The sequence below is a fragment of the Pelodiscus sinensis genome, chromosome 14, assembly GCF_052426305.1.
Source record: "Pelodiscus sinensis isolate ZL-2025 chromosome 14, ASM5242630v1, whole genome shotgun sequence".
In the NCBI taxonomy this organism is placed as follows: domain Eukaryota; kingdom Metazoa; phylum Chordata; order Testudines; family Trionychidae; genus Pelodiscus; species Pelodiscus sinensis.
Window position 1 is genome coordinate 29,984,521 of NC_143065.1, and position 21,756 is coordinate 30,006,276.

A 21,756-nucleotide genomic window follows, 5' to 3' on the forward strand; every position below is an offset into this window, starting at 1 on the left:
AACAATCCTGCACTGAGCCACCAAGCAACCAGTGAGTCCTTCCCATTGCTCCTGACAGCCAAAGCATTTAAACAAGATCAGCCAGTGTTCAATTGGCTGGGATAAGGGATGGCTGGGGAAAGAAAGTGGTTGGGTTGGGGGAGATGATTACCGTGCTTGAAACAGGATGGTGGCAGGGCTTGGTGGGAGTGGCAGGGCTGGGGAGCCCTGAAGACCCTAGGGAAAGAATGGCAGGAATAGGTGACTAATGACTCTGGTAGGTGGGTGATAAGATTGGGGAGGGGCTGATGAGCTTGGTTGTGGGGGCAGGGTGGTGGTGATGGTGGGGGACTGATGACGCTGGTGTAGAGTGTCAGGGTTAGATGGGCTGATGATGCTCATGGGAGAGGGAATTGCAGGATTGGGGAGGTTGATGTCCCTGGTTGGGGGTGGTAGGACTGGGGGGCAGTGATCCCTGTAAGCCAAGGCTACTCCACACACAGGTTTGTTTGTGGTCCATGATGCAGTTTGGGTTTATGTGGGGCTCAACACCCCGCCCATGGGAGGGAGGCAAAACAAAAAAGTAGTCAACATAATGGTCTTCTGTTGATATGCATTTTAGTAGTTAAAATTCCTGGACTGTCATTGCTCATTAAAAGTGTAGGCATATGGGTGGAAATCAGGTAAATATTGCATTTTATTAATATCAGCAGAACTGACTTAAGCAGGGCCTGTCTGTTGTGCAATCTTGCCTTAATCTTTGTATTCATGCCTGTCAGTGTGAAAGAAGCTATTTGCATATACTTGCATATATAGTTGCATGTCTATGCAATCACACTTAAGTTGCGCTCTGAGTATCATTGTGGCTCCTGGGACTTCCAAAGTTGAGTTGCCCTGGCATAAGCTATGAGCTAGTGGGGCCACTCCAAAGCCATTCCAGTGCTGCCCAGCCGATTAGCAGAGCACCCACAGCTAAGCTTGTGTTTCACCTGTGGTGATTCCTCATGCATATAACAACATTTATTACACGCATGGATGGAAAAGCTTAGAAGGAACATTGCAGGGGTACTAATAGCTGGGGGGTGTGCACAGGGCTGAGGGGACTAACGTCCCCAGTAGTGGGGTGGCAGTCTTGCTTCCCCCCTAGCTGACCAAACTGGGGCTGATGCAGTGGGGTCGAGGATGATGCTGATGCCCTGGGTGGGGAGGTGACGTCCCGGGACAGGACGGGGGGAGGCAGCAGCAGCAGCAGCCCTGGTGGGGGAGTGGCAGGGCGGGGAGGGGCTGAGAGCGCTGGGGGGGTGGCGCTGACGCCGCAGAGGATCCTGCGATGCCCTGAGCGGCGGGAGGCAGGACGGGGACACGGGCCGGAGTTGACGCCCCTGGTGGGGGCGGGACTGGAGCCCCCTTAGGCCGGGCGGAGCCGCCTGACGCCATCGCGGTGCGCCCAGCGCGGCCGGCTGGAGCGGTGAGTGCGGGGCTGCGTGGGCCCGGGACCCCTCCCCGCTCCGGGGCTCAGCGCGGCCCCTCGCACCCGGGGGTTCGGCGCGTCATGCCAAGCCCGGCCCCGGCTCAGCGCACTGCTCTGCCATGGGGGCGCTACCCACCGCCCCAGTGCCCCGGCACCCACCCCTGCGATCGGTGTCCTGACCCGCTTCTCCCGCCTGGGGAGAGTCTGGGCACCCTGCGGTCTCCGGGGTGCCCCCGTCCACCACAGCCCGAGGGAATGTCAGGGTCAGCGTGGAGGCGGGAGCGCAGAGTTGCGAGAGCCCCTGGTATTTATTGAGCGCGCTGCCCTCTCTCGTTCGTGGTGGTGCCCGGAGGCCTTGGTGGGCAGGATGTTAACTATCGACTAATCGAATAGCTGATGCAGTTTTGCATCGACTATTTGATTAGTCGATAAGGGTGCCTCGGCCTTTGAAGTGTAGCAACAGCCAGCTCGAGGGTCCCCAGGCTGCACTTGGCGTTTCAAAGCGGCAGCCCCGATCAGCTGGGGACTCCCCCACTGACTCCAGGCTCCATGTGGCACTTTCGCGTTTGAAGTGTAGCAACAGCCGCTTTGAAACGCCAAGTGCAGCCTGGGGACACTCTAGCTGGCCCTGGGCTGCATGCGGCAGCGCTGCGTGGAGACTGGGGTCTGGCCTCAGGCTTCGAGCGGCGTTGCTGCTTTGAAGTACCCCTCCTCCTGGCCACTGCCTCTTCTGAGGCAGCAAGGCTGGGGAGGGGAGGGGAGTGACTAGTTGACTAACCTGTTGACTAGTCCTTCACATCCCTGCTTGGCAGAGGCACAGATGATCAACTGTGCCCATGCCACCAGCCTATCCTTTTTTTAATAAGATGAGTTGGGAGGGAGTGATCCTCCTGTTTCCAGGGCATTGTCAAAGAGAGATTGGAGACCTTGTTCGGGCTGTGCATGGGGACCTGAAAGAGATTAGTAGAGCCCTGCATGTATATAAAATTTACATCTGCATCTCTGTCTGCAAAAATGAGCTACAGCTGTCTGCATCCACATCCATAGATGCAGATACCCGTGGATATAAAGTGGATATTTGCAGATTTGCAGGGTTCTAGATATAAAATTTGTATCAGCATCTGCGTATATATCCATAAGAATGAGCCATGAGGTGGATACCCATGGGTAAAAAGTGGATATCTGCAGATTTTCAGGGCTCCGGAGATTAGCGATGGAAAAATGCAGATTGACTATGGGGATAAAGTCCTGACTCTGGCATTGAGCTAGTTGGGGAATAGCCCCCCCCCCAAAGTGTGTGGGAGCCCCGAAACTAAGGATACATGAAACAAGACTGGATAATGCTCTAGTAAATGCTCTAGCTAGGTCCTGATCTTTTCCATCTCTGTTCTCTCCAATCTTCAATCAAATGATCAGGAGCCTTTCTCAGTGGTGCTAAGAGGCAGTTGCTGGTCGGAATCCACACTAACCAGCCTCTCTCTTCACAGCACGTGAGCAGAGAAATGGTGTTTGTGCCTGGCCTGTCGCTCACCTGACTTGGCAGCTATTGCTGATCATGGGTCTGAAAGCTGAGCCCCGAGCTGAGGAGACAGCCGTTAGAGTGGCTGTGCGCATTCGACCCCTGCTGCCCAAGGAGCTGTTGCATGGGCATGAGACCTGCCTCCATGGAAACCCAGAGACCAAGGAAGTGACCCTGGGGCGTAACCGCCATTTCCACTTTGATGCTGTCTTTACTGAATCCTCCGATCAAGAGTCAGTGTATGGTGCCTGCGTGCAGCCGCTGGTCGAGGCCTTCTTTGAAGGCTTCAACGTTACTGTGTTTGCTTATGGCCAGACAGGCTCGGGCAAAACCTACACCATTGGGGAAGCAAGTGTCTGTGAGTATCTGAAGAAGTAGCACTTTCCCACCCCCCGATGAATGTATAACAATAGTTCCTTCCTCCATCCACTGCCTGGCTGTCACGAGGGCACCAGGATCCCTTTTAGGTAGAAGCAGAAAGGACTTCTTAAGCTAGTTTAGTAACAGTAGCATGAAAAGCTGGTGATGGTCAACACGCAGGCTGAAAAATGAAGTAGGCAAAAAGTTGAGGAAATTCAAAGGCTCCTCAATTTGACCATCCTGCCTATCATTCACCTGAGTACAAGCAAGAAGATTGTTTTGTGATTTTTCTAAGGGTGCTTTCACCTTTGATTTTCCTTAATTTCCTTAATTTCTCAGGGTTGTTCTACACTAAAAACTTACATCAGCATAGCATTGTCTCTCAAAGTGTAAAAAATCCACACTCCTCAGAGATGCCAACCTAACCTCCTGTATAGTACTAGGACAACAGTAGAATTCTTCCATCAACCCTAGCTACTGCCTCTCAGGGAAGTGGATTAACTATATAAACGGGAGAACTTGTTCCCATTGCTGCCTGAGTGGGAAACCTATGGCCTGAAGGTGGATCTGGCCCCTGGCTTCCGTGGATCCGGCCTCCAGCTTGGGGCTTCTCTTCTGCCCCGTAGCAGGCACAAGCGCTCAGTCTCTCTACCTCGGCATCCCCCAATGCATCACAAAGCTGTGGTGTCCCAAGTGTGATATTGTGTCTTTTTTTTCCCCTTGGGGGCCAAGCCAATGAGATTTCTTTCTTTTTCTTTTTGTTTCTCATGGGCCAGGCCAGTGAGGGTTTTATTGGTTGGTTGGTTTGCTTTTCACAGGTGTGTGATCCCTGAAGGATATTTCTTTGGGTCAGTGGCCCCCAATCCAAAACAGGTTCCCCTCTCTTGGTTTACACTGAAGCTGCAGCAGTACTGCTGTAGTGATTTCAGTATAGACATACCCTAGATCAGCCTTTAACAGAAAGAGTTTTGCATTTATTTTCATTGTAGGTTTCTATTGTACACTTTCCTTTCCCACCTTTTCTTGAGCTACTCTTGTTCACTTCCCATAAAAGCTTTTATGCCTCAAGGCTGGCTGTTTTGATACCTACGGCATCTTAAGATATTTACTGCATATGTGCAGAAAGGTAACTTCATAGCTATAAAAATACTGTATTGCTTTTATATCTTTAGACTTGGCTTGACTTTTCTTTTTGCATTTACGGGTACTACCTTCATGCCAGGCTTGAGGCTTATAACGTCAGATGGTTTGGGGCTATTGGAGATTCCCCAAACTTAAATTAATTTTAAAAAATTCTCAGCCCGGTAGAACTTTTTTTTTCCATTAGAGAAAGTTCTGAGCAGTGCTGGATCCAGAGGAAATCACATTTCACCCTCAGCCATAATGTTTGCTAGCTACAGGTATTACAATTTACTTTTCACTCTGTAGGAAAACACTTTCCAACTCCATACATGCATTACCTCTAAGAATATGTCTTTACTGCACAGTTAATCTGGGTTCTCTACCATGTTTTAGCCCAACCTTGTGACTTTCCACACAGATCTCTGACCCAGGTTCAGCCTGAGCTAGTTTACCTGACAAGGTAGGGGATTAGAGCCAGACCTTGTTTTTGCGTAGGCTGTAGCCTGTCCATTTTTCAGTGAATATTCAGCACTCAAGTGCTGTTAATCCTCCAGTGCCTTCCCACAATTCCCCTCAAAGGACAGACAGATTTTCCTGCAATTTACACAACTAGGTGGGAAAGAATCCTGGAGCCATCTCAGAACAAAGAACTGTGAGTTGTGCCTCCAGACATGAGGGAGAGTTCAGAAACAGTGAGGGTGTGGATATAGTTTGGCCATGGGAACTCTTAACCTAGCCTGAGTGTAACTTGGGTGCTCAGACCAGGATAGGTTAATTGTGCTGTGATACCTTAAGATGTGCCATCTCTGGATAAAGAGGAGCAGGAATGCAACGGTAGGTAGAGGAGAATTTGGACAAGGATCCTACAACCTCCTATGACTTGTGCTTCTTGGGCCCTTTAATGTGCCCCCCCCCCCCCCCCCCCAATGCTGAGCACATGTGATAGTGTGAGTCTGGTCCCTGTGGTTTACTGTTCCTATGACATGAGAAGTGCACCCCACGCTGGAATAGGCTTTCTGGACATCCACTGCTTCTGGTGATTGTATGTGTGTCTTTCTCTCTGTCAGCTTCTATTAATGAGGATGAGCAGGGGATCATTCCACGTGCCATGGCTGAGACCTTCAAACTCATTGACGAGAATGACCTGATTGACTACACAGTCAGAGTCTCCTACCTGGAGGTGTACAAGGAGGAGTTCCAGGACCTCCTGCAAGTGGAGACAGCCAGCAAGGACATCCAGATCCGTGAGGATGACAAGGGCAATATTGGTACATGTGACTGTTCTTAGATAGGGATGGTAACTATCGGTTAATTGAATAGTCGAGTAACCTCATGAATTCTTATTGGTTACTTGACTTCTATAGTCCCTGGGGGCGGGGGCGGGCAGCCAGTGAGCTCTGGCCTCAGTCCCGAGAAGATCCCTGCCGGGTGGGAGCTGGTCCGTGAGAGGAGCCGGTTTAAAAAACAGCTCCCCTTATGGACTGGCTGCCTGTTGCCCAGTGCTGCTGCCTCTCCAGCGGCGCAGGGTGGCAGCAGCCCCTGTCTAGGGCGTGGTCTGAGCTCCCAGACCTGGCGTGAGCCGGAACTGAGCTGGGCTTCCAACATCTTCAGTAGATCAGTTGTGCAGGTACCCCTGGGGCTGGAAATTCATTTCACAGGGGACCATTTAATGTGCCACCACCTGATGGTGATAGCAGCAGTTAGCATGGAAAGGGTCCTCAGGGTGCAGGTCTCCATTTTCAGCCACACATGAGTTTTATGGCCCCTGTTGGCTCAGAGGCCCCCAAAGAAAGTGTATGTGATTGAGAGCAAGAGTCCTGGGGCTGTTCCCAAGAGTAGCTATGCGTAACCTCATTTGTCTGCTTTGCCACATGTGAGCTAAGCCCATGCTCTTATTCATATGATAAGGCAGGGGTGGAAGGGTTTGGCTCCCAAACAAATGAACTAGCGCTGGTTGTTTAATGTAGACGCCCATGGCTGAGTGTGGGGGCATGGCCCGTGGCGAATTACCTGGGTGCTCACAGTCTGGCCCTCTCAAGCAACCCTCCAATAACAAACCCCTGTCCCCTGCTAGCTGGAGGAAAACCTTTTGGCTAGGAAACGGATTTCCCTTCTGGGAGGGTTACTCTTTGTGACTCTCAAATTGCAGCTGACGAAGTGGGTCTTTGCCCACGAAAGCTTATGTTCCAACACTTCAGTTAGTCTATAAGGTGCCACAGGACTCCTCGTCGCTTTTGCAGTCAGACTAACACGGCTACCCCTCTGATACTCAAATTGCCCTTTCACCCCTGCTGGACATGCTGGCTGTCGCTGTGTGTGACTTTCCTTGGCAGGGTGTAAGTATCCATGCCAGTGTGATCACTGCCTTGTCTGTCTCGTTGCAGTGTTGTATGGGGTGAAGGAAACAGAAGTGGAGGGGCTGGATGAGGTCCTGAGTCTGCTAGAAATGGGCAACACCGTCAAGCACACGGGAGCCACCCACATCAACACACAGTCGAGCCGCTCGCACACTATCTTCACCGTGACCATGGAGCAGCGGCGTGGTGCCGGCCGCCTCACTCACCTCGCCCTCCATGACCGGGCCTCGGTCCCAGCCTCCGGCCAAGTCCTGACTTCCAAATTCCACTTTGTGGACCTTGCAGGCTCCGAGCGGGTGGTGAAGACCGGAAACACAGGGGAGCGCCTGAAGGAGAGTATCCAGATCAACAGTGGCCTGCTGGCCCTGGGCAACGTGATCAGCGCCTTGGGGGACCCTCGCAGGAAATGCAGCCACATTCCCTACAGGGATTCTAAAATCACCAGGTACCGCTTGATGCTTGGGCCATCCACGTCGCTCTGCTCATTTGGCTGGTGCTCTCTTAGCTCGTAGCAGGGATAACCAGGCTTCTTTACCCCTTCCCAGCACGCTGAGGGGTCTGGCTGGGTCATGGCTGCCCCTGTGCAGTCAGAGTTGGCGGCTGCTACAGTTGATTTTGCCAGGCCTCTTGTCCCTGCCACTCTCATTTGGAGGGTCTCTGACTGGTTCTGACCATTTCACCAAAAGGCCACAGGTATCTGGCTCTGTCAGTCCATTGTGTCAGTGTGTTTTACTGGAGGGGGCCCTGAGAAGCAGAGCACCAAGTTTAAGTGTGAAAGTCCAGCTTATTCCCATGCTGCTTCATTTGGCTGGTCTGGGGCAGGGCACTGAGAGTGGGGTATTGAGGCTGTCACCCATTCCTGCCTACCAGTGACTAGCAGATGCGCCCATCAGATGGAAGTTTGGGGCCCTGTGTGCAGTAGGGAAGCCCCTCGCTCCCAATGTGACCACTGCACCAGAGGCGGCTTTGCCAGAGGTCAGTATGAGGGACACTTTTAGTGCTTCAGGCTTTGCTCTCCCTCTCCTGTAGGAACATTCAGGGACTCAGGGCTGTCATCCAGGCCCCTTTTGCCAGCATTGGGGTGATTTTGGACCCCTGGCTTTGCTCTGTCAGAGGGGTGGTGCTGGAAGTACCCTTCCAGCCCCTGGCATGTCTGCCGTGGAAGGGCTGCAGCCCCTTGCTCTGGTTTGATGGCTCTGCTCTTCTCCTTAGGATCCTGAAAGACTCCCTGGGGGGCAATGCCCAGACTGTCATGATTGCCTGCGTCAGCCCTTCCTCCTCTGATTTTGACGAGAGTCTCAACACGCTGAATTATGCCAGCCGCGCTCAGAACATTAAGAACAGGGCCGTGGTGAACTGCCGCCGGGAGACGGAGCATGTAGAGGAGCTGCAGCTTCAAATCAAGAGCCTGCAGAAGGCGCTGGAGCAGCGGCACCGTTCGGAGACCCGTATCATAAACCGCTCCGATGCTGCCAAGCGGTGCCCGCCAGAGCACACGGCCCGCTTGCTGGCAGAGTGCGCTCACTACAGGACGTGCACGGATGCCGCCTACCAGCTCCTGACGGAGCTGCAGAGGGAGGGCAACCTGACCGTGGAGCAGATCCTGCGGGTCAAGGAGTGGCTGTGCGCGGTGGAGAGCGGGAGGAGCGAGCTGACCTCGGCCTCTGGCCAGGACAGTGGCATTGAGAGCGCCTCAGCAGAGGATCAGTGTCCCCAGGCGCAAGGCTCAAAGCCCTCACGGTCTCAGGTATTGGGGGGGTCAGTGTTGCGGTTTGGGCAGTGCGAAGGGTCAGTGCGGTATCCAGGGGGTGATGGTGATAGAGCAGAGTGCTGAGGAGGAAGAGCAGCTGTATGGGCAGAGCGGAAAGAAGAGAAGGAGACAAAGCTGTCTCTGTATTAGGCCCTCCTCAGAGCCCCTCGGTGGGTGGGTCCAGCCTCCTAGGGATAGAAAAGAGAACTCCCTTTGAGAGAGGAAGGATGGCCCATGGTTAGAGCTAGCCCGGGACATCTAGGTTCAGTTCCCAGCTCTTCAACAGGCTTCCCTGGCCTGTGCACCTGTACAATTAGGACATCAGCACTGCGCTGCCTCAGAGCACTGGGGGTAGGGACGTAAAAGAGTAGTCGAATTAACTACTCACATTCCCCCCTTGCTGCCTCTATGTCAGGGTGAGGGGTGGGGGGGGGCGAGGCAGGAGCTGGTGCTGGGGGGGAACCAGCTTAAAAGCCGATTCCTTCCAGCACTGTCTCTGTGGTGTGGGTGGGGGGAAGGGGAGGCAAAGGCACAGTGGAGTAAGAGCCACCCAGCTCTTACTACAATTAAAAGGCAGAGGCACAATGCGGGACCCAGCGTGAGCCGTGACTGAAGCAGTCCTGGCTTGCGCCTGGTCCCGGACCTACTCACTCCTGCTGCCTGCACGCCCGGCTCCTACTACATTTAAACTGCAGAGCCGCAGTGGTCCCTTATTGACTAATCGTGTCCTCGATACAATTTGTATCAAATTCACGATTAGTCATTTACTCGATGCTTAACATCCTTCCTGGGGGGTAAATGCAGTAGTGATGGAGAGGCGCTTAGCTACAACAGGAACGTGGGCTGGGTCAGGCCACAGGTAAACGGTATGGGACAGCAAGAGAAAGCCAAGGCTGAGGGCTCTGAGGCCCTGGCCCCACTTGACAGCTGACTCCCAGCCCTGTTAGCTTGCACTAGTTCCCTCTGAGTAACTCAGCAATCCCTGTTCTCCATGGAGGACAAAGTGCGTCTCGGACTTTGACTAGGAAAGCCTCCCAACCCCTCCTGCCTGCCTGCTCCCCATTGCAAGGCAGCTGCTGTTGGGGTAGAAAGCAGCATCCACACAGTAAGTCAGCCCCAGAGTGTGGCCGGGGAGTGAGGGAGAAGCCGGGATCCTGCTTGCAGAGATAGTAGCGAGGCAGAAAGGTGGCTGGCTACCAGTGGGATTCTTAGAAACATGAAATCGAGCTAGTTCCAAGTGCAGTCTGGAATGTACGTACTCCTGGCCATCAAGCTAGAGAAGTTACTTCAGTGAGTGAGGGGCGGGAGGTGGTGTGGGATGGGGAGCCCCATCGAGCGTATTCTGCAGACAAAATGACCAGCACTGCAACCCTTCCTTCCAGCAGCATCCCCAGTGCAGCTGGCGCCCCACGACAGCCTGACTTAATAACGGTATAAATAACGTCTCTCCGCTCCGGCCTTTCCCCCCAGTCACACAGGAAGGAGAAGGACTACGTACAAATGAGGCAGCTAGTTAAACAGAAATGAAAAGGTACAGGGCCAAAAGTGAAATCCCTGCAAGCTGGGTGGAAACTTTTCAAAGAAACCATAAAAGAGGCTCAACTTAAAAGTATCCCCCAAATTAAAAACCATAGGACGAGAACCCAAGAAAGTACTTTGGAAGCAGGAATCCTGCTAAATGCGCGGTGGAGCACTGGATGATCAAGATGCTAAAGAAGCACCCAAGGACGATAAGGCCATTGCAGAGAAACCAAGTGAATTCTTTGCTTCGGTCTTCATGGCTGAGGATGAGAGAGAGACCTGAGCCATTCTTTTTAGGTGACACATCTGAGGAATTTTCCCAGATTGAGGTGCCATTAGGGGACGTTTTGGAACAAATTGTTAAATTAAACAGTAATGAGTCACCAGAATGAGATGATATTCACCAAGAGTGGTGAAGGAACTCAAACGTGAATTCCAGAACTTATTAATTATGGTTTATTTAAATCTGCTTCTGTACCAGTGACACAGGAGGATAGCTAATGTGATGCCAGTTTTTAAAAAAGGCCCCAGGCGTGATCCTGGCAGATATAAGCCAGTAAGCCTGATTTCAAGAGTGGACAAAATGGTTGAAGCTGTAGTACAGAACAGAATTGTCAGATACATAGATGAACATAATTTGTTGGTGAAGGGTCAAACATGGTTTTTGTAAAGGGAAATCATGCCTCATGTATCTAGTTGCATTCTTTGAGGGGTCCATGAGCATGTGGACAAGGCGGATCCAGGGGATACAGCATACTTAGATTTCCAGAAGGCCTTTGACAAGGTTCCTCTCTAAAGACTCTTAAGCAAAGTAAGCTGTCATGGGATAAGAGGGAAGGTCCTCTCCTGGATTGGTAACTGGTTAAAAGATGAGAAACGAAGGGTAGGAATAGATGGATAGTTTTCAGAATGGGGAAGGGTAAATAGTGGTGTCCCTTGGGTCAGTACTGTTCAACATGTTCATACATGATTTGGAAAAACAGATGAACAGTGAGGTGTAAAAAAACTGCAGATGTTACAGAGCTACTCAAGATAGTTAATTCCAAAATAGACTGAAAAGCCATAAAGGGATCTCTCAAAACTGGGTGACTGAGTAACAAAATATCAGATGAAATTCAGTGTTAATAAATGCAAGGTAATGCACATAGGAAAACATAATTCCAACTTTACATATAAAATAACATTGTTATTACCACTTAAGAGAGCTTGAAGTAATTGTGGTTAGCTCTTTGAAAACATCCATGCAATGTGCAGCAACAGTTAAAAAAGCAAACAGAATGTTGGGAATCATTAAGAAAGGGGTAGATAATAAGACAGAAAATATCATATTGCCTCTATATGAATTCGAAATCCGTGGTATGCCCTACATCTTGAATACTGTATGCAAGTAGATGTGGTTGCCCATCTCCAAAAAGATACATTGGACTTGGAGAAGTTTGAGAAAAGGGCAACAAAAATGATTAGGGGCATAGGACAGCTTCCGTATGAGGAGAGATGAATAAGATTGGGACTTTTCAGCTTGGGAAAAGACACAACTAAGGAGGAATATGATAGAGGTCTATACAATCATAACTGCTGTGGAGAAAATATATAAGGAAGAGTTGTTTACTCCTCATAATACCAGGACTAGTGGTCACCCAATGAGCAGCAGATTTGAAACAACAAACAAAAAGAAGTATTTCTTCACACAGTGCACAGTCAACCTGTGGAACTCCTTGCCAGAGGATGTTGTGAAATGTCAAGACTTTAACTGGGTTAAAAAAAGAATTAGATAAATTCATGGAGGGTAGGTTTGCCAGTGTGGACAGGGTTGGTGTCCCTAGCCTGTTTTCAAGAAGCTGGGAATGGGTAACAGGGGAGGGATCACTTAATGATTCCCTGTTCTGGTCATTCCCTCTGGGGCACTTGGCATTGGACACTGTTGGAAGACAGTATATTGGGCTAGATTGTACCTCTGGTCTGACCCCTCCCCCCATGTGGCCACTCTTATGTGTATCTGCTGTCTGAGAGACACTGAATGTTCCCAGAGTAGCAGCTCTGCACGCTGCGGCCACGGCTGTGTGCATTCAGGGTGTGGGGTGAGTGGCAGACCATACAGTAGATATACCTGTTTGTGTTGCATATTGGGTGGGGAGGAGCACAATGGCACAGTGAAGTTTTGGGGGTTACTGATTAGGGATGTTACATATCGATGAATCAGCTAATTGAGCAGTCAATGGCTAATTGAGCAGTTAATTTCCATCAGGCGGGCGGCTCTTGCTACATTTCAAAGGCAGAGACACAGCAGGGAACCTGGACAGGGGAGGCAAAGGTGCAGCGGGGAACCTGGTGCAAGTGGTGACTGACGCCCGCATCTCTTGCTCCATTTCAAAAGCAGAAGCGCAGCTTCTAGGAATGCGTGTGAGCTGGGACAGCTGATTTCCGGCTTGCGCCCAGTCCCCTGCTGCGCCTTTGCCTTTTAAATGTAGTAAGAGCTTTGCGGCAATTTCTACATTTAAAAAGCAGAAGTGCAGCATCTGGGATCGGGTGCGAACTGAGACAGCTGAGTCCCAGCCTGCGCCCACTCCCCTGCTGCGCCTTTGCCTCCCCTGCTCCCCCTCCTGCAGAGAGGGTGCTGGGGGGAACCAGCTTTTAAGATGGCTAGTCGCTTACATCCCTATTACTGATGCTGTTTCTCTTCTCTTCCCTGGGGGCAGGTGAGTGCAGAGAAGGCAGGTGAGGCAACCAGAGATGAACAGCTGGCCCAGCTGCAGAGACAAGTGGAGCGTCTGGAGGAGGAGAACCGGGACTTCCTGGCTGCCCTGGAAGATGCCATGGAGCAGTACAAACTGCAGGTACTGCTGCCTCTCTCCTCTCCAGTTCCTGCTGCCTTTCAGTGCCCGCAGCCTGTACCTCTCTGTCCGGTGGGCAGTCCCTCCCTGCACCTCTGGAGTCTTTAGGATCCCTTTCTCCCTTTTCAGTCTTCATTGCCTCACAGAGAATGGGCCCGTCTAGGGGACCTTTAATTTCAAATGCCATTTGGCCCAGCCTGGCCTATGCTGTAGATTCTCCATTATGGGGTGGGGTTTTCCTTTTGGGTTTTTAGTGCCTTCCACATGCTCCCCAAACCCAGCCAGTTGCCTGCCACACTTGTTTCTGCTGTTAATCTGCCCTCCCTTTTCTGGATGGATTAGACAGCGGGGGTGGGCAATCAGGGAAAGTGCAGTATGTCCCATTTGCTACTGTGCTAGCAGCATGTACGTGGGAAACCACGTCTTCCCTCGTCTTTCAGAGCGACAAGCTGCAGGAGCAGCAGGATGCCATCTCTGAGCTACACGTGCGCTTGGAGATGGCCGTGCCAAACCTGCTGGTGCCGGAGCTGCTGCAAAATGTTCACCTGGTGGAGCTTGCCCAGAGACCTCACACAGCCCCGCTGAATACTGCACAGTCCCATGACCTCAGCATGGGGCAGTCAAGGCCGTCCCTCACCAGCCAGAGCCATCGTGGAAAGGTGGGTGAGGTGGACGTCATTGCCACGGGTGCTTGCTCTTGGAAAAGTGCTGTTCTCTCTTCTGGATGCCCTGACCGCAGGCACTGGCCTTTCCTACACTGGGTCTCTAATCCTGTCAGTGGGTTTGAACAAAGTCCCTTGAGCCATGGTGGAGTTTGGGAGGGAGACCGGCCTCCAGCAAAATGGGCCCAGGCTTGAAACTCAGCCGTAGGCTTGGGTGTCGTGCTCCCTGATGTGAGACTTTGCCTCAGTTTGGGGAAAAACTGCTTTCAGCCAAGTCTGAGTACTTACAGATGGCATCCCGAGCCCAGGCTGCAGGTAAAGCCTTTTGTGCCACATCGCTGGAGCAGCCGGCTGGGTCCAGGAACTCATCAGCTCTGCTCACAACACCACTGAGCTCCACACGGTCTCCCCTCTGTATAGCTCAGTGGCCCCTGCTGAGCTCTGTTCCCCGTGAAGTGCCCGTCTTTCCATGTGTGACTGCCCCCTCTGCCCCGAGCAGCTCAACAGCCCAGCCCAGCTGGGGGAGGACCCGGCCATGCCTTGCCATACCCATGCACAGGGCGTGGCCTGCAGACGGGAGGCCAGAGATGTGCTGCTGATGAAGGAGTGCAGCGAGGACTCCGAGGAAGAGGGGGAGACAAAACAGGCGTTGCACAAGCGGAGGTGAGTGGAGGTTGTGCGGGTGGGAGCATCAGCCAGGGTCACTCAGCAAACACCGTGCCTGCTTCCCCTGATTAAGGACGTGTCCACGTGCCAGCCAGGGTGGCCTGCAGGAACTGGGCCAGCTCTAAATGAGCCATCTCTGTGCCCTCAGCCAGGCAGTGCCGTGTCTCCCCTAAGCACAAGAGGCCCTTGTAGAACTAGAGCAGCCAAACCGGAAGTCAGGCAAAGTGAGCGTGTTTGTAATGGCCGAGTGCGGGTTAGCATCTAACTGCTCAGTGAGGCTGGTGCTGGCCTGATGGCCCCGGAGCTTGAGCCCACCCTGCACAGCACAGGCAGTGGCAGTTCAGGTGTCGTCCTGCTGTATCTCTGCCCTGATTTGCAGGAGTTGGTTTTAGAGCGGAGAGCTGAGCTCCATCTCCGGGGCCGTTCAGCCCTTGACGTCTCTGCTGAGGCTGCCAACTGCTGGCGTGGGGGCCGTGGACATCTGTCTGCAGGGAAGTGGATTGAGTCGGCTGTGTCAGTCCCGGTCCCGCTGCCTTGCCTGATAGGCCACGGGCATCCTCGTCCCTCTCTGTTGGGCTAGTGCCAGCTGGCCGGCTTGGCGCGGGTTCTCTCTTCCCTCAGCTGTAGCCTAACTGATTGGCTGCTGTTCTAGAAACGGGATCCGAAGCTTGTGCCAAGACGTTTCCAGCAAGCTGTGTGAGGAGGGGAGCAGAGGCAGCTCACTGCCCATCCAGGAGGAGTCCCTGGAGCTGCCCAAAGGTAAGTGGAGACTGGGTCCTGGGGGGAGGCTGGTGATGCCCTCAGCTGCTGTTGGTAGCAGTGAGGAGCCGGCCACGTGCTCTGCTCTGGAAGAGAAAAGTGCAGGAGCATCCAGACTGCCCAGCCTAGGCCAGAGCCTGAGGGCTGCTGCTGCTAGTGCGGAATGGATGCTTTGCTCAAGAGGAAGCATCTCATGCTGGGATCTGCAGTCTCTGAGGGCTGTAGCACTGTGCTAAAGAGGACGGCAACCAGGGCTTTCCACCAGGGCTTGTCCCCACAGCAAAGTGCAGAGGGGACAGCAGCTTCCTGGGCGAGGTCCTGAAGAGACTGGCTCTCTGTGTTGCAGAGGCCTGCAGGAGGAGGGGGCTGGCTGGTCCCAGGGAAAGCCTTTCAGGGAAGGACTCAGAGCGGCGGCTGGTGCAAGCCCAGCAGAAGATCCGGGAGCTTGCAATAAACATTCGTATGAAGGAGGAGCTGATCGCGGAGCTCATCAAGACAGGTGCAGAGCTGCTGGTGGGGTAATGTTCCTGCCAGGCAGGCCTTGGAGCTCTCGGGGCTCACGCCTGTGGCAGGAGGTGCTGGATCTCTGCTTGTCTTCTCTCCTGGTGGGACGCTGTGCCCTCCATTCCCCCAGCTCAGCCTCCCTCCCTGTGCACCTGTCCCTAGTAGGCCAGACTCACAGGGAGCTGAGTGCCCTTTGCCATGCTTGTTACCATGAGCATGGCCCCACTCCCTGGATCTGCTAGCAAAGGAATTGGGCCACATGCCCAGCTGCTTGCCTGGTCTCAGGAAATACCATGCATGCAGTATAAGACAGTCACCCCCCAGTCATCCCTCCCCCCCTGCATCCGTTCTCCCAGCAGGCAGAGCCCAGCGAGTGCTGTGACACCAGCTGCTGGCTGAGATCCTTCCCCTTGGCTTCCCCAGGGTCACACCGGAGGAGCTGAAGGCAGCAAGGATACTGAGTGGCTCACGGGAGGAGGGGGAGGAATCTCAGGAACTAGCTCTCCCCACCGACCGGCTGTTACCAAAGCTAGAGCAGGGATTGCTGGCGATCAGACCAGCTGGGCGGGTGGTGGATGTGGGATGGTGCAGAGGCTTCCAGCAAGATGAGCCAAGAGCCAGACAGCACCAGCTCGTGCCCTGGAGAGGCTGGTCTAGCACCGCCCAGTGTCCTGGTGCCAAACTGCTCCTGATAGGCTAGCGGATGCCATACAGGCCCTTGTCATTGCTGTCCTCCCGGATAAGCCACCTGGAAGGAGGTAGGGTGGGGGGCAAGGCAGTTGGTGATGGCTTGGATTCCCTGCTGGTTTCAGGCAAGGATGCCCAAGCCATGAACAGACAGTACTGCCAGAAGATCTTTGAGCTGGAGCAGGAGGCGGAGCAGGTGCGAGCAGAGCTGAGCAGTGGCCAGAAGCAGCTGCAGGAACTGGAGGGGAAGGAGCCCCGGGACACTGGAGAGAAATGCAAACTGCAGGAGTATCGCACGCGGGTTGCAGCAGCCCAGGGCAAGGCACGGGTCAGTGTGAGCCTGGGGTTCTCCCGTCTGCCCCAGCTGGGGGGAGAGGAAGCTCTTGCAGGTTGAGGGGCAGTTAAAGAGCCGGGCTGGGGACTGGCTGTCTAACAGCTGGTGTGGGTTCTCTGAAGGGCAGGGTGGTATGCGGTTTCTTGGCCCTCAGCCTAAGGGCAGCCCTCATATGGCAGGTGCTGCGAGAGAAGAAGCAAGTGACGGAGAGGTTGGTGTCGCTCTCGGCCCAGAGTGAGAAGCGGGTGCAGGAGCTGGAAAGAAATGTCCAGCTGATGCGGCGGCAGCAGGGGCAGCTGCAGAGACGCCTGCGCGAGGAGACTGAGCAGAAACGCCGCCTGGAGACGGAGATGCACAAGCGGCAGCATCGCGTCAAGGTCAGAGCTAGAGCCCTGTGTGCCAGCCAAGGGCAGAGGGTAGCTCCGGTGTGTGGCCCTGTGTCCTCAGCAGCAGCAGGACGAGGAGGGAAGCCTGTACTGCATTTTCTGGAGTAACCGCTTAGCCCAGTGAGTTGAGCTGGAGGCTGGGAGGGCTCCAGTCTGAGCTCCGGGGCACTGGATCAACCTGTTCTCCCCCCACTTCACCCCCAAACTAACAGCTGCTCCCCCTCGTGCAGGAGCTGGAGCTGAAGCATGAGAAGCATCAGAAGATCCTGCGCATCAAGACGGAGGAGATTGCAGCTTTCCAGAGGAAACAGAGGAGTGGCAGCAATGGCTCTGTGCTCAGCCTGGAGCAGCAGCAGGTACATAGCAGTGACCCCCTCTGCAAATGGGGTGGGCCTTAGGGAATCCTGCACCAGATTGGTACGGTCAGCAGAGGTGTTCGGTCTCCATGCCCTGACTGGTAGGGCCAAGAAGGCTAACGGCATATTAAGGTGTATTAGGAGGAGCATTGCCAGCAGACCTAGGGAAGTTGTTATTCCTTTCTATTTGGCACTGGTGAGGCCACAACTGGAGTATTGCATCCAATTCTGGGGCCCCCATTACGCAAAGGATGTGGACGCATTGGAGAGGGTCCAGCGGAGGGCAATGAAAATGATTAGAGGACTGGGGCACATGACTTACAAGGAGGAGCTGAGGGATTTGGGTTTATTTAGACTACAGAAGAGAAGAGCGAGGGGGGAGGATTTGATAGCAGCCTTCAACTACATGAAGGGGGTTTGCAAAGAAGATGGAAAGATACTGCTCTCAGTAGTGACAGATGGCAGAACAAGGAGCAATGGTCTCAACTTGCAGTGGGGAGGGGGGGGGGGTCTAGGCTGGAAATTAGGAAAAACTATTTCCCTAGGAGGGTGGTGAAGCACTGGAATGGGTTACCTTGGGAGGTGGTGGAATCTCCATCCCTAGAGGTTTTTAAGCCCTGGCTGGGTTGATTTAGTTGGAGTAGGTCCTGCTTTGAGCAGGGGGCTGGACTTGATAACCCCGAGGTCTCTTCCAACCCTAGGATTCTATGATAAATCTATTAAGGGGTGAAGCAGTCAGATCTCCAGCAATGAAACCAGAGAAGTAGCTGGTAGAGGCCTTTGCCTCCCTGACCTAACCTCCCTCCTATTGGTGACCACATCCTTCCCCTCATCCCCTCCCTCTCTTTCCATCAGAAAATCGAGGAGCAGAAGAAGTGGCTGGACCTGGAAATGGACAAAGTCCTTGAGCAGCGCCGTGCCCTGGACGAGCTGGAGGACGAGCTGAGGAAACGGGAAGCCATAGTAGCCAAAAAGGAGGTGCTGCTCCAAGAGAAGAACGGCCTGGAGTCCAAGAGACGCCGCTCCAGCCAGGTGGGCTACCGAGCTGTGGAGATCTCTCGCTCATCTGCTGGCAAGTGGGAGGCAGCTTGCCCTAAGCTTGCCAGAGCGAGGTGTCTTGGCAGGGATGGGGATGGGATCTAAGGTCAGGAATGTGGTCTGGAGGCAGCATCAGCAGGTTGGCATAGGGAATAGTGCCCACCCTGTGTTGCTTCTGCTGGCCATAGCGGCTTCCTGCCTAGGAATCTCCTCACTGTGGCATGGGGGGCAGTTTGGTTTAATTGCGGTCTTATTCCTCCTGCTGCTCCAGGCCTTGACTGATGACATTGTGCGGGTGTCCAGCCGCCTGGAGCTCCTGGAAAAGGAGCTGACGGAGAAAAACGGGCAGCTCCGTCATGGCAGCGCTCACGACCAGCAGCAGATCCGGCAGGAGATCAACAGCTTGCGCCAGGAGAAGGACCAGCTGCTCAAACAAAGGCTGGAGATAGACAACAAGCTGCGCCAGGGCACCCTGCTATCCCCAGAGGTAACCAGCTGCCTGTTAGGTCCACCCCACAGTCCATGTAGATCATGAGAGTGTCTCAGAGCTGGGTGCAGCCTTTCATGCCTAGCCTCAGAGCTGTGTGGCTCACGTGAGAGAAGACCTATCGTGCCTGATTTTTCACATCTGTCATTCCAAACGTAGCACAGTTGTCAGCCTGGGAAGAGGGCTGAGGCTGGGCACATGCATAGAGGGAGACCTATGTCTCGGAAGGTGCACCGCCAAAGCTCTGTGGAGACGAGTGGAGTAAGAGGGGGCTCAAGCGTGTAGCAGATCACCTGCCTGGCTACTTTGGTCTGGTTCCTGTTCCCCCGCCCTCTAACCCAGGAGTAAGTGCAGCTCCCTTCCTCTCCCCCGTGCGGTAGGAAGAGCGGATCCTGTTCCAGCTAGACGAGGCTATTGAGGCTCTGGATGCTGCAATCGAGTACAAGAATGAGTCGATCACATGCAGACAGCGGGTCCTGCGGGAGTCAGCCAGCTTGCTGTCCCAGTGTGAGATGAACCTAATGGCGAAGCTCAGCTACCTCTCCTCCTCTGAGACCCGCGCTCTTCTCTGCAAGTACTTTGATAAGGTAGGGGCCCTGCCTGAGCCCTCTGCTCAGCTCAGAACCATAGGGTCTAATCAGATGGCACTTCCCTCCTGCTCTACCTTTATCCAGGAGTTCTGGTGCTTTGCTAGCTTTCCACTGTGAGGGGGCAGCCCCCGTTTATCCCTTCTGCAGCCTGGCTTCCATGGCTGGGTCTAGACTACACAGTTCTTCTGGGAAAAGAGAAGTAAATTGTGAACCACAATTTGCATAGCTTTTTCTGGAAGAGGCTTTTCTGACATTTGGCCTGTCTACACTGGGCCAAATGTCAAGAAAACCCCTTTTTAGAACATCCCTTCTTCCTCGTAAAATGAGGTTTACAGAGATGCTGAAAAAACGCGTCTGCTCTTCTGAAAAAGGTTTCCCAGAAAAACTCTGCAGTCTAGATGTACCCTTCTGACACACAAGCCCCCAGTGGTTCACACACCCTAGCTGCGCTCTGCTCTAGCTGTCCACCTGACATTACTCTCATGCTGCCTGGCTCCCCCTGGTGGCCCTGTTGCAGCATTGAAGCAGCTGCGGTCTTTGGAATTGCTGGGCTCTATTGAAGCTCAAGCCCTTCTTGCTCCTTAGAAGGAGCCTAACTTGATCAGTGGGGAAGAGTGAAGCTCATGGGGCATCTTCTTGAGCCCTGGACAGGTGGTGACCCTGCGAGAGGATCAGCACAGGCAGCACATTAGTTTCTCGGAGCTAGAAATGCAGCTGGAAGAGCAACAGCAGCTGGTGTACTGGCTGGAGGTAGCTGTGGAGCGCCAGCGCCTGGAGATGGACCGCCAGCTCACCCTGCAACAGACGGAGCACGAGCAGAACATCCAGTTCCTGCTCAAGCAAAGCCAAGGTAACGCCTCCATCTCCCTGTGTCTGTGGAAATGGACCCTTCTCGTCTTCCCTCAAGTCATACCCACTACCTTAGTTAACACTTCCATGATAGAGCTTTTTGAACCCTACTAACTGTTGCTCCTCTGCTTTGCTGGGCAACTACAGCATGGTTTCCAAACCCCATAGCTGTAATAATGCTCGTTCTCCTTGTAGAGCACTTGGGTGAGGAGCTGGCCAGCAGCAAGCTACAGTTTGAGGGAAGAATTCAAGTGCTGGAAAAAGAACTGAGCCGCTACATGTGGGCAAACCAGGTGCTGAACCAGAGGCTGAGTAATCTGAGCTACCCAGGACAGAGTAAAGGTGAGGAAACCCCAGCTCCCTAGGTTCAGAAGTGCAGCTTGCGTTTTACCCTGACATACTTTCATTTGCCTGCATATGACCTGGCAGAAGTTCCCCATTTCTGTAGCAGCAAAAGTCTGAAGTGCAGACAGAGCCTTTGCAGGGACAGTTGCCTTTGGATTATGATCCGTGCTCACTCTTTCAGTAGAGGGGATGGTGCCCTTCAGCCATCTCTTGTTGTAACTGACACACTTGAGTTTCCTCTCATATAAGGATCAGCAGCACCTATCCTGAGAACCACATCACTAACAACCTGTCTTCTCCAGCAGGGGTGGAGAGAAGCATACTTGGAGCTGGGGACAGACCTTCTGCAGTACTTGGGACCTGTGAAGAATTGGGCACTGGTTTTGTGGAACAGCAGATGCAGCTGGCTGTCCCTGAAGGAAGCCATAAGTGCAGGGATGAAAATAGGGACTTGGTGCATGCACCTTTACCATCCACATGGAGGCGCTCTTCCCTGCCCACTGACAACCCCTTGGGCTCAGAGGGGATTCAACAGAGAGAGGCAGAGTACCTGCTGAGACTGGGGCAGCCCCACGAGGGAGCCCTGTCATGGAACCTGACTCCTCTGCCCAAACCTGGCAAGGAGTTGCGTAGAGCCAGCCTCAGTGTTGCTCCAGTGCTTTCCCATCCAGGAATGATTGATGTCAGGAGAAACCCAGTCTAGAGCCAAGCTTTGAACATTAACCATGCACAGCACTGCAAGGGGCAATCGCTACTACATGTAGTCAGTAAATACCTTTCCTGGTGCCCACAAAACATGCTGCATTTCATTGAGGACTGGGGTGGGAGTTCAGATATTTTCACTCCAAGGACAAGTTGCTAAAAAGGCAGCTGATTGGATGCAGTGTCACTTCCTTGCACCGTAGTATTGGCTGGGTAGTCTTCCTGGCCCTCATCCATTGCAGCTTCCCAAGGCAGAGTGAGGGGGACAGCTCTGGTCAGGCCCTCTCACACTATAGATTTTTGTTACTGTTCTGGAACCTGCCTGCTCCCTAGAGGAGCTTATCCTGCTGGTCTCCTCCTGTGTTAGTGCAGGGGGAGCTGTATTAAGTGCTCTAGGGGAATTGTAAATATCTTTGTAGTAACTTTTTTACGTTTCTGCTGTTACTTACTAATAAATCAGTGAGTTTTATTAAATGTGTCA

The 21,756-nt window shown here is 53.2% G+C and overlaps 1 protein-coding gene across 5 annotated transcripts; it reads left to right on the forward strand.

Annotated features, from left to right (window-relative positions):
• The first annotated feature begins 1,295 nt into the window (after window positions 1-1,295).
• KIF7 (kinesin family member 7) lies at window positions 1,296-21,753 on the forward strand. 5 transcript variants are annotated; one of them, XM_075897087.2, is made up of 19 exons: window positions 1,296-1,447; window positions 2,938-3,327; window positions 5,519-5,719; window positions 6,836-7,253; window positions 8,021-8,555; window positions 12,776-12,913; window positions 13,351-13,569; window positions 14,072-14,235; window positions 14,891-14,997; window positions 15,344-15,496; window positions 16,314-16,516; window positions 16,702-16,899; window positions 17,139-17,264; window positions 18,120-18,296; window positions 18,574-18,789; window positions 19,170-19,376; window positions 20,031-20,229; window positions 20,424-20,570; window positions 20,876-21,753. In XM_075897087.2, the coding sequence occupies exons 2-19, from the start codon at window positions 3,006-3,008 to the stop codon at window positions 21,274-21,276; spliced, it is 4,131 nt and encodes a 1,376-aa protein (XP_075753202.2). In that variant the 5' UTR covers window positions 1,296-1,447; window positions 2,938-3,005; the 3' UTR covers window positions 21,277-21,753. The 5 variants fall into 5 exon arrangements, with proteins under 5 accessions (XP_075753202.2, XP_075753201.2, XP_075753198.2 ...); XM_075897086.2 differs by lacking the exon at window positions 1,296-1,447 and adding an exon at window positions 1,483-1,754 and having other exon boundaries at window positions 5,519-5,695; XM_075897083.2 differs by lacking the exon at window positions 1,296-1,447 and adding an exon at window positions 1,484-1,754.
• Window positions 21,754-21,756: the final 3 nt, after the last annotated feature.